This window comes from Schistocerca nitens, chromosome 2 (genome assembly GCF_023898315.1).
Source record: "Schistocerca nitens isolate TAMUIC-IGC-003100 chromosome 2, iqSchNite1.1, whole genome shotgun sequence".
Taxonomy (NCBI): Eukaryota; Metazoa; Arthropoda; class Insecta; order Orthoptera; family Acrididae; genus Schistocerca; species Schistocerca nitens.
The window spans coordinates 241,548,178-241,563,108 of NC_064615.1; the positions used below are offsets into that span (position 1 = coordinate 241,548,178).

At 41.9% G+C, this 14,931-nt stretch overlaps 1 protein-coding gene across 1 annotated transcript in view; it reads left to right on the forward strand.

Annotated features, from left to right (window-relative positions):
• The first annotated feature begins 4,141 nt into the window (after positions 1-4,141).
• The window catches only part of LOC126235961 (apyrase-like), a 174,276-nt gene continuing 163,486 nt past the window's right edge, over positions 4,142-14,931 (forward strand). The window contains exon 1 of the mRNA XM_049944933.1: positions 4,142-4,647. Within this exon, the coding sequence (XP_049800890.1) occupies positions 4,300-4,647 (348 nt within the window). The 5' untranslated portion in view covers positions 4,142-4,299. The remainder of the gene's footprint in view (positions 4,648-14,931) is intronic.

Consider the following 14,931-nt stretch of genomic DNA (forward strand, 5'->3'; position numbering starts at 1 on the left):
AGTAAAAATATTTATAGTTGATGGATCGGAATAAAAGTGGTACAACTCCTAGACAATTTAGTTAGCTTCGTCGGAAACAAAGAATCATGCCAATCGGTTCAGTAGATTTGAAGTTACCATACCGTGCTATAAAAATTCATTTCGAGAAAAATGCGTTTGAAGTTTTGACTACATATAAATGCAATATTATGCAACTTACGTTCAATCTGCTATTCCGGGTCCATAAACTAGTCCTTCCTCTTCCTCATAGAGGGCGTTCTGCTCGATCTGGGTCATCCTGCGCTGCTCCAGAGCTGCTCGTATAGCCGATGACAAGCGGTTGTCCGCCGCTTGAATCCGGTGGTCGTCCAGATGCTTGGCGAACTGTGTCGAATAGAGTCCCAGGGTGATGTCCATCGTTGTCATGGTCTTCATAATTGCTGAATACCCGTCGTTGAAGCTGCTCACTGCCAGTAAAGTCGCAATCTCCACAGTCTTCGCACCAGAATGCAAATGCTTGGGGGCTAACTTCCAAACACACGCGTTCAAACTTTCATTTGAATTTTGTGTGTTTCCTCCCAAGCACCGGTACAATAACTCGTCCTCCGAAAGGGCCTCATAGATGGGATCAATCACTTTTTGAGCTTCTCTGGAGAGCGGCTGGTCGTGTTGATATTCGTCCAGATGTCCGGTAGCCTCTGCAATGCGTCACTTGTACCAACTAGTTTCCCCAGCCGGACAATTTTGGTGTTTTGGGTGGTCATCCGTCGAACACTTGTGGAAATACGTTGCCCAAATTGCCTTCTTCATCTGTTCCACCGAATTGGAATGCCATCGGATTGCCAAGCTGTAGTACGGTCGTAAGCTCCTTGATCACTTTATCGGTTTTACTCATGGGCAAGCACAAAGAATAATTTTTCGTGGCTACAAAGTCGAAATTCCCGAAAAAAACTGGCGCGTGGAAAAGGCCGATTTCAGGCAGGTGCATTTTTTTGTTCAACCGCGAATAACAAACATTTCCGTTCCGTATTCGGAAAAAACGTTTCAGGGGTGGATTCTAAACACTATTATGGAGCTAAAAATGCATTTTTTTAAAAAATAGATTTTTTCGAACCAAAAGATAGTAAACCTCCCGTTACGTTAGTATAAGTATATAGTATAATATTCGATGTTATGTAAATGTAAGAGCGCTCTTTTTGAGGAGTGAGTTCGTTCGATTGGCTCAGTCTGCATGACACTTTGCACTACTTGCATTAAGATGTTTTGCCCATTTTTTCTTTTAAGTTTTGTAATTAGCATGTTGCAGAAATTCTGCTACTAACTAGGGACAGTGATCAAGCAAGAATGACGTTAGCGTATTACTAAAAAGTGAGAATGATGAAATAATTTTTATCCTATGTGGAAAACTATTGTGAATTTGTATCGCACTATTAGTAATGGAATTTTTATAAGCCTATGTCCTTATTGACTGGACATTGTACTTTCCTTTTTGCCATATAATATTCTCTCGGTTATTGACCCTCCCGCCGGTGGTTGGAGTCGTCCCCCGGGCATGGGTGTGTCTGTGTTGTTCTTAGCATAAGTTGGTTTAAGTAGTGTGTAAGTCTAGGGACCGATGACTTCAGCAGTTTGGTCCCTGAGGAATTTACACACATCTCGGTTACTGAAGTTTTTTTTTTTTTTTTAATATACTGCAGACAGAACAAACTGAGCTGGATAAGGGAGGAAAGTACGATTTAATAGAGCTAATTATTACGATTATGTAGTATTCTGCCTAGTGGCAGGTTCCTGTCTTCGTACGGAGAATTTCTGATTACACTGTTCCCGGTCTTCAGCTTCTTCCTTCAGTCTGTTGTATCTCCTTCCATCTTTGATGTCGTCCAGATGTTGAATTCTTCTTCCTCGTCCTGCGTTTCCTCTGAGTTTCCCTTCGATGACATCATGCATGAGTCCCTCGCGTCTAAGTACATGTCCAACCCAGTTGGCCTTTCTCTGAAGAATTGTACGCAGAATACATCTCTTCTCGCCTACTCTTCGCAGTACATCGTCATTTTTTATGCGATCTGTCCACTTGATCTTTTGCATTCTCCTCCAGCACCACATTTCAAAGCTCTCTAAGCATTTTTTCTCCTTCTTTCTCATGGTCCATGTCTCTGCTCCATACAGTGCAATGCAATGTAGCACTTTATCAGTTTTTCCCTCAATGCCAAACTCAACTTGCTGGTCAGCAGAGTCCTCTTCTTGTTGAAAGCAGCTTTGGACATTGCTCGGATTTCGTTGGTGCAGTGGGCATCCTTTGTGATAAAACTTCCCAGGTACTTGAACTGATTCACATTTTCCACTTCCCGATTGTCAACAGTTATCTTCAAGTGTTTCTCACGTTTTGATGTGCAAAAAACAGGAATTTTGCGCCCGTCCACTTCGTAAACGAAAGATATAGCCGACAACTGCACCAGGAACGCGTTGCGATCGCTCATACTACGTTGAGGTCCACGTACCATATGCACAAGTCGCATCGTCTCTGAGCGTTCAGCAGAATATTGAACTCGGCACGCTCAATGTTCAGGTTCGACAGCACGGTCCATGTGACGACGTCATAACCTCCTTGGTCCTGACAGAAGCGGACGAAGCAAATCGGACGCACTGCGACCAAGCTGTCGGTCGATATTATCGGGCGACCTCCGTCGACGGCGTCTGGCAATCGTTCTCGGTGCCACCACAGTCTAACATAACAGTCGCGACACTCACTGCTGCAAAAGTTGTTACCGTTTGACAGGTGGAGGGACACTAGGGCTCAAAGCGGCGAGTGACGTGAACGTCAGACGCGTCGTCAGCATAATGCTTGTTTCCATCCATTTCCTACGTAATTTACGAAATATTTGAGTTATTTCCTTGCCTCCAAGGGTTTGTGTAGTATCAGAAGGCATATATGTTTCTAAAAATGGTTCTAAAACAAGCGCAAGTATAAAAAAAACCATGAATCGAGTGGCAAGCTACAACACATGTGACGTTAGATAGAATTACAGCTTACCACGTTGAATCAAAAGAATATAAACACACAGATTCACACGTAAGAAGCACTGGCATGAACCTCTATATGCAAAAGCGATCGACAGCTCATTTATCGTTCTGTAGGCCTACTGTGTTTGTCATTATCGCCTGTTGCCACAAGTACAACTTTCATCTTTGTATGGGATAAGCAACTGCTAAAAAGTGGGAGAAATATGTTGAAAACATTATAATGAGCTGATTACATTTCACGCAAAAGCAAATATTTGAATAATTTTCAAACAATCTGTCAGGTGCTAACAAAATAATGTCATCACACGAAGGAAGCAAGGAAAATTAACTGACAAACAACAGAAGTGAATGAAATACATACCAAACATTACGCTTTTATAAGACATGAATAACTGCACTTAAACTAACAACTTCATCGCCAAAGCAGGTCTGTGTTGACGATTCACACGAATCTTGCATTGATACATGGAGAGTTGAACTGGCTGTTTCTGTGTCATAGGACTGTTTTACAGCTTTAGATGGATTGTCGCATGTTTGTGGCAGTTTTCTCTTCATCGTCAGTTGAGGTGACTTATTTGGGATGTCAAACAGTATAGGTACTGCATTCCACACGAGTTTATTATTGTCTGCGTTCATGAACTGGTTTTGTTCGAAATGTAGCGAACAAAACCTAATATTATTATACAGGAAAACTTGGTCTTTTTTCATAAGGTCTTCTCGTCTGCTATTAACTAGCCATTTTCTGCTCCTAAAACGAAACATTAATCATTAATACACATGTGGTTTGCAAGTGAATCCTGACGATACAGGATCCTTAGGAAACCCAAAAAAGACAGCTCTGGTGTCTTCTTCCTGTTGTTGCTGCAATTTATTGCGCTACAAACGCTACCGCTTGTAAAACCCATTGTAGAAATCAAAATAAACTACCACTATTCGCTTGACGATTGCGCCGAACTCACGGTTTAACTTACTGGCCGCTTGGGGCGCTGCTGGTGCGGTACTCAACAAAATACATGCGAAGTGTCGCAACTGTTACGTTAGACTGTGGTGCCACTGTGAACACAGACTGTGGCGGTGACTATTGGAACGGTGCAGGTTGCGCTGCGCGGTGAGGAGAGAAGACGTCGCGACTGACACAGCAAGTCAGCAGGCGAGCAGCGAGCAGGTAGCCGACCGACGGACCCCCAGCGAGCGCAGCGCAGCACGTGGTCGCGGCAGTGGCGGGGACCGCCGACCCCACGTGACTCGGCGTTCGCCTCTGCTGCCCCCTCCGGCTCGGCGGCTCAGTCACGCGACGCCATGCCTCGCAGCCGCTACTCGCTGCCTGCGGTCGCGCTGTCGCTGCTGCTGCTGCAGGCGACGGCGGAGGCCGCCGACGACGACTTCGAGCTGCACATCGTGCACCTCAACGACTTCCACGCGCGCTTCGAGCCCATCAACAGCGGCGGCAGCTCCTGCTCGCCCAGCGGCGCCTGCTTCGGCGGCATCGCGCGCGTCGCCACCGAGGCGCGCCGGCTGATCGACGCCGCCGGCGACAACTACCTGTTCCTCAACGCCGGCGACAACTTCCAGGGCACCGTCTGGTACTCGCTCTACAAATGGAACGTCACCGCCGCCATCCTCAACATGCTGCCCTGGGACGCGGCGGTGAGTTCTCCCGTTAGTTAGTTACGAGTTTCCCCATTAATCAGTCTCGCGGTAAGCGTTGTGATGAAGAACGTGTCAATTGCATAAGAAATGCACGCATGAGTCAAGGGTTTTGTTTCTTTAAAAAAATGGTTAAATTCTTTTTTACACTATTAGCCATTAAAATCGCTACACCACGAAGATGACGTGCTGCAGACGCGAAATTTAACCGACAGGAAGAAGATGCTGTGATATGCAAATGATTAGCTTTTCAGAGCATTCACACAAGGTTGGCGCCGTTGGCGACACCTACAATATGCTGACATGAGGAAAGTTTCCAACCGACTTCTCATACACAAACAGCAGTTGACCGGCGTTGCCTGGTGAAACGTTGTTGTGATGCCTCGTGTGAGGAGGAGAAATGCGTACCATCACGTTTCCGACTTTGATAAAGGTCGGATTGTAGCCTATCGCGACTGCAGTTTATCGTATCGCGACATTGCTGCTCGCGTTGATCGAGATCCAATGAATATGGAATCGGTGGGTTCACGAGGGTAATACGGAACGCCGTGCTGGATCCCAACGGCCGCGTATCATTAGCAGTCGAGATGACAGGCATCTTATCCGCAAGGCTGTAACGGATCGTGCAGCCACGTCTCGATCCCTGAGTCAACAGATGGGGACGTTTGCAAGACAACCATATGCACGAACAGTTCGACGACGTTTGCAGCAGCATGGACTATCAGCTCGGAGAGCATGGCTGTGGTTCGGCTTGACGCTGCATCACAGACAGGAGCGCCTGCGATGGTGTACTTAACGACGAACCTGGGTGCACGAGTGGCAAAACGTCATTTTTTCGGATGAATACAGGTTCTGTTTACAGCATCATGATGCTCGCATCCGTGTTTGGCGGCATCGAGGTGAACGCACATTGGAAGCGTGTATTCGTCATCGCCATTCTGGCGTATCACCCGGCGGGACGGTATGGGGTGCCATTGGTTACTCGTCTCTGCCACCTCTTGTTCGCAATGACGCCACTTTCAACAGTGGACGTTACATTTCAGATGTGTTACGACCCGTGGCTCTACCCTTCATTCGATCCCTGCGAAACCCTCCATTTCAGCAGAATAATGCACGACCGCATGTTGCAGGTCCTGTACGGGCCTTTCTGGATACAGAAAATGTTCGACTGCTGCCCTGGCCAGCACATTCTCCAGATCACTCACCAATTGAAAACGTCTGGTCAATGATGGCCGAGCAACTGGCTCGTCACAATACGCCAGTCACTACTCTTGATGAACTGTGGTATCGTGTTGAAGCTGCTTGGGCAGCTGTACCTTTACACGCCATCCAAGCTCTGTTTGACTCAATGCCCAGGCGTTTTAAGGCCGTTATTACGGCCAGAGGAGGTTGTTCTGGGTACTGTTTTCTCAAGATCTATGCACCCAAATTGCGTGAAAATGCAATCACATGTCAGTTCTAGTATAATATATTTGTCCAATGAATACCTGCATTTCTTCTTGGTGTAGCAATTTTAATGGCCAGTAGTGTATTATACCTATAGACTTATTTATTCCTGTTAATGAGTTTATCTGTGGTATGGAAAGAGTTGTCAAGGGGATATGATTTCAACTTATTTTTGAAACGATTACTGCTGTCTGTCAGACATTTTATTTCATCTGGTAATTTATCGACAAGTTTTACATTAGCACATTTTACCAGTAGTGGATAGTGTAAGTCTCTCTTTCTTCTGATATTATAATCATGAATGTCACTGTTGTTTGTAAATTGATCCATGTTGTTGAGAACAAATTTCATTACCTGGGTATATGCACTACGAGGCTGTTGAATTCCTAACCTTTTAAACAGATGCCTACAAGATGTGCGACTATGAGCCTCACACATTATTCTAACCATTTTCTTTTAAGTAGTGAATACTTTTTGCCTGAGTGTTGAGTTACCCCAAAATATTACTCCTTAATACGTCAGTGAGTGAAAGTATGCAAAGTATATTAGTTTATAAATTCTTATATCCTCAAAATTGGCAATTATTCTGACTGCAAAAGTTGCTGGACCTAGTCGCTTAAGGAGATCTAAAATATGAATTTTCTAAGATTCTCATCTATACACCTAAAAACTTAGTAAGGTCTACCCTGTTGATGTGTTATATTAATTGAAGGAACTATACAAACGAATCAATAACTTTTCAAAAGACATTACTTGTATCATTTCCTATTAATAATGATATTTGTATCACCAGGAAACAGTTCAGATTCTTGTGTCAGATAAGAATGGAGCTCATTCACATATATCAAGAAAAGAAGGGGATCTATGATCGAATCTTGTGGAACACTTAATGTAATTTCACTCCAGTTAGATGAAGTGATTAACTTCCTTAAATCACTTAAACCATTTAAAAATTATTTTGCTTCCTGTTCTGTAAATATGACTTAAACCACTCATATGTTGATCAATTTATACTAAAGAATTGTAATTTCTGTAACATAATGTTATGGTTCACATAATCAAACGCCTTGGATAAGTCACAGAAAATTCCTATTAGTGACGTTTTACTATTTAAAGAGTCTGTTGTGTGTGTAATGAAACTGTATATTGCTGTCTCATTGGAACAGCATTTTTGAAATCCGAACTGTGATTTACTAAGTATCCCATTAGATGGTTAACTGCACTTGAGTACATTACTTTCTCGACGATTTTTGAAATTGCTGTAAACAAGGATTCTGGCCTCTAATTATTGACATATATGGTGTCCCCTTTTTTTGTAGAGAGTCTTCATGGTAGCATATTTTAACCTGTGTAGGAAAGTGACTTGAATTAGTGATGCATTATATGTGTGACTCAGAACATCAGTTGTAAATGTTCCACATTGTTTTAATACCTTGTTAGAGATGTCATCTACCCCAACAGAACATTTACTTTTCAAAGATTTAATGATTTTCCTTATTTCGCAAGAGGTTGGCTTCTTCTTTTGAACTATTCTCACCAATTTTTTCACCTACCCTTAAGAAATAGTTGTTAAATACATTAGCTACTTGTATGATGTTGGTTAAGATGGTCTCATTCTCCTTAATAGTAATTCTACCTATCCGAGTGGTTACTTTTCTCCCTTCTAACAACATTCCATATTTATTTGATTTTATTGCCCGAATTGTTAATTTCATCGTTAATATACATATTTCTTGATTTTGTGAAAAACTTTCTAAGTGTGTTACAATAATTTTTATAGTGTAAAATCACTTTTTGGTCTTTACTGTTTCTTGCTGCCTCATACAATATTATTTTTCTTTCTGAAGACTCTTTAATACCTGTAGTAATCCAATGCTTCTTTGAAAACTGTTTGGTGTTACATTTAGTAATTTTTTTGGGTAACAATGTTCAAAAAGGGATATAAATTTAACATAAATATGTTGCACTTATCATTAGCATTTGGTTCGTTGCATACATCTCCCCAATTAATATTTCTTAAACTTTCTCTGAAATACTCTATAGATACTGGGTTGAGCAACCGTACATTTTTACTTAATGGTTCCTGAACTGTACAACCTGCTAGGTTTTGTAAGTTAACCAATTTTGCATCATGGTCTGATAATCCCTTTATCACAGGAAAAGCATGTGTTAGTTTTACATCCTCTTGCTGTACAAATACGTTATCTATTAGAGTGATACAGTCTTGAACTATATGTGTAGGGAAAACGATCACTAATTCTAAGTTATATGTCGTTAATAACACTTCTAGTTGACTTTTCCTATCAGAATTGCTTAGAAAGTTTACATTGTGATCACCACGGATTAAGAACATCTTGTTTCTGTCTGATAGACAGCGTAATAGGGAGTCAAATTTTTTTTATGAATAGCTCCCTGTCTCCTAATGAGGACCTATACACTGTAGCTAATATCAGCAATATCGGGCAATAAAATCAAATAAATATGGAATGTTGTTAGAAGGGAGAAAAGTAACCACTCGGATAGGTAGAATTACTATTAAGGAGAATGAGACCATCTTAACCAACATCATACAAGTAGCTAATGTATTTAACAACTATTTCTTAAGGGTAGGTGAAAAAATTGGTGAGAATAGTTCAAAAGAAGAAGCCAACCTCTTGTGAAATAAGGAAAATCATTATCTAGCTGTAGTTCACATGCACAGGCTTCAAATTGCTGATCGACACAAATTTGCTTACTTCTACAGTTTTGTATTTATATCGTTGTTTTATGTAAATGGCAACTCCTTCTTCATCCATACTAGATCTGTAAGTGTAAGACGCTAATGGTGTTCAGACAGACAAAGTATATCAATCTCATTCTTATTTTTGAGATCATTTAAATACACTACCAGCCCTTCCCCTGATATTTTGATGAAGTAATTTGATGCTACCCTTAGCTTTATCCCTATTTACTGTACGTAGTTTCTTTTATTATATTTGTAGTGGACTGACAAGGCAGCCAGTCCACAGAGACGGGTAGCCGAAAGGGCACACGTACACACACGCCGACTGGCGCGAAGTCTGGAACAGGATACGTGGTGAATGTGATAAAGAAAAGAACGTAGCTACTAGAACACTTAACTTTTATGTCGTCCTTTGGTATACAGCATTCTTGATGATACAAGTGAGACTCTTTAGATTCATGAAGTAACTAATGGCGCCTTGCTAGGTCGTAGCCATGGACTTAGCTGAAGGCTATTCTAACTGTCTCTCGGCAAATGAGAGAAAGGCTTCGTCAGTGTAGTCGCTAGCAAAGTCGTCGTACAACTGGGGCGAGTGCTAGTACGTCTCTCGAGACCTGCCTTGTGGTGGCGCTCGGTCTGCGATCCTGACAGTGGCGACACGCGGGTCCGACATGTACTAATGGACCGCGGCCGATTTAAGCTACCACCTAGCAAGTGTGGTGTCTGGCGGTGACACCACAATATTTTTCTTGATTTCCGTGTATTTGGAATTTGGATTTACACTAAAAAACCAGTCTGTCTGGTCCCATTAACCACAGGAATCATCCCTTGTGTGACTGTGCCCCCCCCCCCCCCCTTACAGTATCTGCTAATAGAGAACCTAACTTATCTTTCCCCTTCCTATTGAGGTGCAGGACACCTACCAATAGCATCAGCTGGAGCAGACACTTACGTGAGATTTTGCCGGTGTCTGGAACGTCCCATTCAGCTCAGTGTTAACATGTCTCACAGGTGTTTACCCAAGGCCGATAATGGCGCTGAAAGACCTTCACAAACCCCACATTTGTGTGCCCAGTTTCCGCTGCTATTTTATCCAGGTCACTCCTAATACTATATCTTGGATTTATAGCCAGGTTGTTTCCTGCCCACCCATCTATAATTACCTGATCTTACTTCTCGAAGTCCCTACATAGCTAACCTATGTTTTCTGTCACCTGGCTAAGGCTAGCACTTGGTTTCACAAAACCTGTCGGTAGTAACTACGGCCAAATCTCAGATATCTTCTAAACAGGGCGTTTGGAAATTCCGGTAACAATCTTCTAGGACTAGCAGAGATGAGTGATTACATAATATTTTGAATTGAAACCCCACCTGAAAATGTACCGTTTCCGTTCTACGACGGTTTCAGTTCAGATCTGAAACGCGTTCACACCTGCTGAGGGAAAGCGAAGTCTCAGAGTTGCTTGTCCTGGTATGCAACAGGGCAGACAAGCGGTCACCTGATGTCACTTAACGTCTGCCTTGCTGCGAGAAAGAGTAAGATCTGCTGGCCACTGAACTAGAAACTGAAGAAACACCAAGTGGGATAAATGTAACTGTCGTGTGATTAGGGCCTTCCCGTCGGGTAGACAGTTCGTCGGGTGCAAGCCTTTCGAATTGACGCCACTTCGGCGACTTGCGCGTCAGTGGGGATGAAATGATGATGATGATTAGGACAACACAACACCCAGTCCCTGAGCGGAGAAAATCTCCGACCCAGCCAGGAATCGAACGCGGGCCCTTAGGATTGACATTCTGTCGCGCTGACCACTCAGCTACCGGGGGCAGACATCAAGTGGGATGGAGAGTGTGTACCAGAATATGCATCGTTGGTACAATGTCTGTAACAACGCTTGTGGTCGTCACATCGAGCCGCGGTTACAGTGCATCAGTACTGTTCTGTACATACAGTGCGCTGGGTTATTTTTCGATCTTTAATAATGTAAACATGTGATGTCTAAGCGTTAATACAAACAAATGTTCTTAAGTGATAACTGGATGTTTCCTTGTTTCCTTTCGTGTTGTTACTTAATAATTGTAATGCGTCAAGTCTAATTCAATTCCTCAAGCAGAAGTGAGTTAAACATCAGAAATGAAACCTCGTAGAACGTAAATGGTACGCTTCCGAACACGGGTTCTTCTTAAAAATATTATGCATTCACCCCCCTCTACAAGTCTTACGAGTTTGTAACGGGAATTTCCAAACGCCCAGCATGCAGGGTGATCCTGTGATAATGTTACATGATTACAGGGATAAATTTATTCGATTCGATTCGAAAGTTACAAGCGAAAATTATTATGATACCTCTGACTGTGGAGTACGTGTACCTGTACCGTTGCTGCCACAACTGAGCCTTAGGCAACTTTCACAGATGATAGTGTGGACCGAACAAGGAAAAATGCCAGTTAAACATGGGCTCTAAAATGCATACCTCTCAAGAACGATGAGCACTTGTTCATCTCCGATTCTGTGAAACACATCTCTTCTACTCCAACTTCTTTTTCTTTTTTTTTAAATTTATGTTACGGATTGAAAACCAACCGCATAGCCCTTTGTTTTATGACCATCGGTCAGTTGTACTGGCCACGCTGTTTTTAATTACGTCATGTAGTTTTCATATTATTTTAAGAAAGGTCTTAACGATGAGTGAAGCTGTAATGGCACCACAACTAATAAAGAATTTTTTACGGTATGAAGATGGCTAGATTATTTTCCAAACAAGGAAGAGTTCATGCTCGACCTTATAGATGTTCAATCCCTAACATAAATAAAAAAGAAGATGCAGTAGAGAAGAGGTGTTTCACTGAATCGAAGATGAACAAGCGCTCAAAGTTCGTAAGGACGATTTTTAGAGCCCACGTTTAGTAAACTTTTTTTTTACAACACTAGCGATGCAAGTATTACACTATAAGAGGTACCAGAACGATTTTTGCTTATAACTTGCGACTCGGTCGCTTCCAGACGAGAGTCCTTTAACTTAAAATCATACATTTAGTCTTCTCTATCATCCCTGAAAATTTGTAACATTATCACGGAATCATACAGTATAAAGATGAACATTTGTTATTTCTTCATCTCCTGTGTTTTCCCATGCCATTGAACCGAAACTTTGATAAGCTGTTATGCGCATGCCCGTGAATGTTTCTGTAGGGGTAAAAACCACCTACCGCCCGTAACAGTGAGGGTGAAAAGGGTGACACAGAAGCTTTCAGAAACATCTGGAGTAATTTCACTCATATATATATATATATATATATATATATATATATATATATATATGTGTGTGTGTGTGTGTGTGTGTGTGTGTGTGTGTGTGTGTGGTGTCTTCTGTCCAGAGACTGGTTTGATGCAGTTCTCCATGATACTCTATCCTGTGCAAGCTTCTTCATCTCCCAGTACCTACTTCAACGTACATCGTTCTGAATCTGTTTAGTGTATTCATCTCTTGGTCTCCCTCTACGATTTTTACCCTCCACGCTGCCCTCCAATACTAAACTGGTGATCCCTTAATGCCTCACAATATGTCCTACCAAGCGATCCCTTCTTCTAGTCAAGTTGTGCTACAAATTTTTCTTCTCCCCAATTCTATTCAATACCTCTTCATAAGTTATGTGATCTACCCATCTTACCTTCAGCATTCTTCTGTAGCACCACATTTCTAAAGCTTCTATTCTCTTTTTGTCTAAACTATTTATCGTCCACGTTTCACTTCCATACATGGCTACACTCCATACAAATACTTTCAGATACAAATACACTTAAATCTATACAGATGTTAACAAAATTTCTCTTCTTCAGAAATGCTTTCCTTGCCATTGCCAGTCTACATTTTATATCCTCTCTACTTTGACCATCATCAGTTATTTTGCTCCCCAAATGGCAAAACTCCTTTACTACTTCAAGTGTCTCATTTCCTAATCTAATTTCCTCATCATCACCTGACTTACTTCAACATTCCATTATCCTCGTTTTGCTTTTGTTGATGTTCATCTTATATCCTCCTTTCAAGACACACACACACACACACACACACACACACACACACACACACACATATATATATATATATATATATATATATATATATATATATATATATATATATTGCTTCAGATGTTTCTGTTCTTTGTACAATTATTTGTACGAAAAAAAAATTGGGGTTAGATACAACCATCCTTAGGGCTGGGGATGGGAGTGAGAGGATGTGACATGCAAAAATATTTGATAACTTCCGACATTAGAATAAAATCCTTAGTTTTCGCAGTCGCTAGACTTCTTTGTAACAGGTGAAAGGGAACATTTCAGCATGTCTCTGTAATGCCTGAAGAAATTTTCACAAAAATTGGCACAGGTTTCACTTGATATCTGGAAAAATATACTGTGACGGTAAGACAATCCTAGCACTCCTATGGCTGACGGTTTGGAGTGAAAAGAACTGAGACAAAAGCATACATCAGGGACGCTTGGAGCTATTTGAACCAAATTTGGTGTGCACATGACTCATTTGTATAAAAATATCATGGGCGTAAGATACTCCTATTACCGCAAGGGATGGTTGTAGGAACATCTGAGAGCGACCGGTTGCTATTTCTTTGTTTTAAGCAGCTGACTCGGGATACATTAAAAAGCATAAAGGGCTGTCAAAAAAACGGGACAGATGGAGAAAACGTAAATAAACTGTTACTTCGAAATACACTTATCCCACTGTGTGATGAGATGGTTACCACCATCATGGACTAATGTTGGCGGTTGCCTGTGGAACCATGATTGTACCCCACCTCTTCCTCAGAACGAAATCGACGGCCACAAATTTCTTTCTTCAGGGCTCCAAAAATATGGAAATCGCATGGGGAGAGGTCGGGCTCTGTATGGAGGATGAGGACGGACCAACGTATTGCCAAGGTTGTTTCGACTGCGCTGCAAAAGTTTCGCTGGGAAACTGTAACACTCCGTTGCACAGTCCCGGTCTTTCCCCACGCGATTTCCGTATCTGTGATTTGCATATCTTTGGGACCATGAAGAACAACGTTCGTAGTCGTCAGTTTGCTTCGGACGAAGAGGTGCACTCCTGGGTATGGTCATCATTCCGTAGGCAACTGCAAACATTTTTCCATGAAGGCACTGTCCGTCTTGTTCCACAGTGAGATAAAAGTATTACCAATTATGGCGATTACTTCTTTTTTCATCTGTCTCGTTTGCATTTGGCTGTCACATACGTGAAACGCAATCTGTCTAATATTTGCGTTGTTCAGTGCACCAACCACATCGTGAAAATGAGTTGTGCAGCGAGCCAATAATTTCGCCAGTATGTTTCGGGGCCAAAGACAATACCACTCGACCCAATACCACACAAACTGTCTCTATGTGCGTGTTGTGTTGACGAGTTGCGCAACGGGTTGCTCTGACAAGTACCCTTTGGCTCCTGCAAGAAGCAATTTCCACCCCACACTACTACAGAAGCCAGACAGACACTCCTAACGTACCAAAAAGAAATGCCTGAAAAATTTTCAGCAATAAATATCTTCTGGAGTCGTCCGCTGTAAGAAAAAGACACAAAAATATTCAATTTTCTTACGTAACTAGTGTGATACTTGGGTACTGGAGTATTGCTAGTTAGTGTAAGAAGAACATTAAATGAACGGAAAATATTATTTATTGCAAAATCTGAGAAAATCAAGTGAAACTTTTATTTATAAACTGATACACAAATTTATAGGTTCTTTTCGGAATAGGAGGTTACCTCTTCCATAACCTGTTAATGAAATTTATATGCAAAGTGTGGGAAAGCTCTTTTATCCCTTTTCTTTAAGAATGTTATTTACTCGGCAGAATGGCTGAGAGCCGCGCCTACTGAACTTGAATAATTATCCGACTGAATTTTTCTAAGTACGGTCGAGGCTGTCAAGTGAGAAATGTAATGGAGTGACGTGAATGAAGTATGTAATTGAGGAAAGATGGGGCTCGCCTATGCTGTAGCGTACAATACCGTGAGCTGCAACGACTGCTGCCTGCGTAGTTCGCCGCTGAAAAATAACAAAAGAATCTCTTTCTATCTGGATTGACCTTCGCCAATCGA